This window comes from Saccostrea cucullata, unplaced genomic scaffold (assembly GCF_032062105.1).
Source record: "Saccostrea cucullata isolate Sc308-1 unplaced genomic scaffold, CSIRO_AGI_Scuc_v1 ctg5927, whole genome shotgun sequence".
NCBI classification, from domain to species: domain Eukaryota; kingdom Metazoa; phylum Mollusca; class Bivalvia; order Ostreida; family Ostreidae; genus Saccostrea; species Saccostrea cuccullata.
The window spans coordinates 31,041-34,246 of record NW_026929275.1 but is presented as its reverse complement, the minus strand read 5'-3'; the positions used below and the strand labels follow the sequence as shown (position 1 = coordinate 34,246).

The 3,206-nt window shown below is 30.7% G+C and overlaps 1 protein-coding gene across 7 annotated transcripts; it reads left to right on the top strand.

Moving 5' to 3' along the window:
• Positions 1 to 305: 305 nt before the first annotated feature.
• Positions 306 to 2,855, top strand: LOC134280272 (uncharacterized). 7 transcript variants are annotated; one of them, XM_062762674.1, is made up of 7 exons: positions 306 to 427; positions 596 to 643; positions 1,426 to 1,495; positions 1,760 to 1,828; positions 2,111 to 2,180; positions 2,371 to 2,499; positions 2,617 to 2,855. In XM_062762674.1, the coding sequence occupies exons 1-6, from the start codon at positions 360 to 362 to the stop codon at positions 2,433 to 2,435; spliced, it is 390 nt and encodes a 129-aa protein (XP_062618658.1). In that variant the 5' UTR covers positions 306 to 359; the 3' UTR covers positions 2,436 to 2,499; positions 2,617 to 2,855. The 7 variants fall into 7 exon arrangements, 5 of the variants coding, with proteins under 5 accessions (XP_062618658.1, XP_062618661.1, XP_062618659.1 ...); XM_062762677.1 differs by lacking the exon at positions 2,111 to 2,180 and adding an exon at positions 2,217 to 2,249 and having other exon boundaries at positions 2,617 to 2,745; XR_009994876.1 differs by having other exon boundaries at positions 306 to 643; positions 2,094 to 2,180.
• Positions 2,856 to 3,206: the final 351 nt, after the last annotated feature.

Here is a 3,206-nt window from a genome sequence, read left to right as displayed (position 1 = left end):
TCCATTGTGTTACTTTTACCAAAAAATTCTCATCTGATATATAATGTATGACGCAAAATATAAGAGCTTGCTTTACAAATTTTATTTGATTCTTTGTCAATGGCAATCATGTGGTTATTGAGATGTTTTTATTTCAAATGAAGATTCCATGTGAGTATTGTTTTGATGTCAATATAATGATACAATGCATCTTTAAAATGTGGATTTTAATTTTGAAAGACGTTCTTGTAGTTGTCAGAAACATTTTTTTTTAATTGCAGAGATCATTTAAAACTGCATGGATTTCCTTGTGAGATATTTTAAAACTACAAAATCGATTTTTATTTCATTATCTTTAATAAACTTGTATTTTAGACACCATGATCATATGTTCAGTGCTGTTCTCACATGTGTTTTTTAGGTTTTCAGCCATCTCGATTCCCGTGAGGTATGTATACCATTATCTATACAATATCTAGCGGAACTACACAGTCACTATTCAAAATGTATCCACAATGGTTCATCAGAAAGATGACATTTACAGGGTATTTGAACAGTCTAGCTTTTTATGATATCAAGTAACAGATTAAGATGACAACATTATTCTTGTTTATAGGATTTCTTTGAGAAAACGTAATGGTGAGCGGGATGATGTTTCAGTGGAGTGAGTATAGTGCCTATGGCTTACTTTTCTTAAAATATGTATCAAATAAATTGGTTCATCCATTATATCAAAATTCTATTTTCATTATTTGTATTTTATTGTTTGTTGTTTATCATCCCATCAAAAAAATACACTCAGATCAACGTCACCAATGTTTCAAAGCCTTTTAAAACAATGAAAGAAGGGACAAAATCAAAGAACTTTGTTGTTTTAAAGTGTTTTTAGAATGTACATCATTTCAAAATATAGACAGTTGAAGCGCTTTCAGAATAAATGTATAAAACAAAATTCTAGACTAAGATTTTGGTACTACTGATAATGTTAATTAAATGATCCGTTCTTTATCTATTTAATATCCCGCGGAACTACACAATCACTATTCAAAATATATCCACAATGGTTTATCAGAAAGATGGAATTTACAGGGTGTTGGAACAGTCTAGCTTTTTATGAAGTCAAATAACAGATTAAGACGTTATATGTTAACATATAATTTGTTTATAGGATTTATTTGAAAAAAAAGTCATGGGTGAGCAAGGTAAAATTGAAGTGGAGTGAGTATAGTGTCTATGGCTTACTTTTCTTGAAATATGTATCAAATAAATGGGTCATCCATTATATCATAATAATATATTCATAATAAATAGAAAAATGAATATGATGGAAAACTGAATTGCAATTGATTAAAAAATAATTTTAAAAAACCCTTTCCATTCAAAAATACTCTTAGGTTAAGATGTAAATGAAAGTTGCTTACAGATTTTCTTCTTCCTTTAATCTAGGGAGATGGTGAGGGACAGACTTGTTTGTTTGCTTTATTCTACCAAGGAACAGGACATAGGAACATATCAGGTATTTTATTAACCTTTTTTATCATTTTTACTAATGTTTAATTTGTTAATTTTACAAGGATTTGTTTCAAATATATCTATTTTGCCAAGGGTATTTGTCTCTCTTCTCAGCTGAAATTACATATTGTATAGAATCCTGAATGCCATCTGGAAATATATGTACAAATCTGATGACATCATGAAACAAACAAAAATACTTTAATTCTTCTTACCAAAATATGTCCCGTGTCAGCTTTTAAAAAAATTAGTTTATGCTTAAATCTAGGAAATTGGTGAGGGACAGACTTTTTCGTTGTCGTATACTAACAATGAACGGAACATAGAAACACGTCAGGTATTTTATGAACCTTTTTCTCGTACCAGTTTTACTAATGTTTATTTGGTTAAATTAACGAGGAGTTGTTTCAAATACATCTAATTTTACCAAGGGTCTTTGCTTTTTTCTCTGCTGAAATTTCATATTGTATAGAATCCTGAACGCCATTTAGAAATACATGTACAAATATTAGGAAATGGTCAATATCTGACATCATGAAACAAGCGAAAATCATTAACCTCTTCTTACCAAAATATGCCCAGCTTTAGCTTTTTAAAAACAGATTATGCTTTAACCTAGGAAATTGGTGAGGGACAGACTTGTTCGTTTGCTTTAATCTACCAAGGACCAGGGCATAGAAACATGTCAGGTACTTTATAAACTTTTTTTGTTCTTTTTTCACTAGGGTTTAATTGGTTGAATTTCCGAGGAGTTTCAGGTATATTCATTTTCGCCAAGGCCCGTTGCCTCTCTTCTTCGCTGTAATTTCATATTGTATAGAATCCTAAACGCTATCTAGAAATACATGTATAGATATCAGGCATCATATTTACTTTCAGCTGTGATGAAATTCAACCGTTTAAGATTGGGGTACATCTACCAGACATATAGAGTTGTACTTTAGCAGCCCAAAGACACATCTAAGTAATCCTGACTGGGCCTTTAATCTACATGTACTTCTGTATTAGGTTTGTTCTTGACGTTATTAAATGCTATTATGTTTTCTTTGTTTAAAAGATTCAACTTCTTAATTTCAAAATTAAATTTTGTTTAAAAATTCGGTCAAAATATCTTTTTATTTAAAGCTGTACCTCTGAGCACAACTGGGTATGCAAAATTTTATCCTAGACCATGCGTGAAAAACATATGGATGAGTAACACTGGATCAGTGATACAACAATTTATCCTAAACCATGCATGATAAAAAATGGATGAGTAATTCTTGATCAGAGATGCAACATTATATTCTAGACCATGCATGGAAAAAAGTTAACGAGTACTACTTGACCAGTGATGCAACATTATATTCTAGACCATGCGTGAAAAATATATGGATGAGAAAAACAATGTGTGCAAATTATATTCTAGACAAAAATTTATCAAGCCATGCGTGGAGAAACGTTAACGAGTACTACTTGACCAGTGATGGAACATTTTATTCTAGACCATGCGTAAAAAAATAGATGAGTACTACTTGATCGCCGAGTGATGCAACATTTATTCTAGACCATGCGTGAAAAAAATAGATGCACATGAGAAAAACAATGTGTGCTTTAAATCTGTATCCTATCTTTTATCAAAAACTATTACTAATGTGATTTTCCGGTGTTCTCGTTTCAGATTTATTTTCCGCATTGTATATATTAAATTGCATATTTTTTTTTACTCTTTGTTT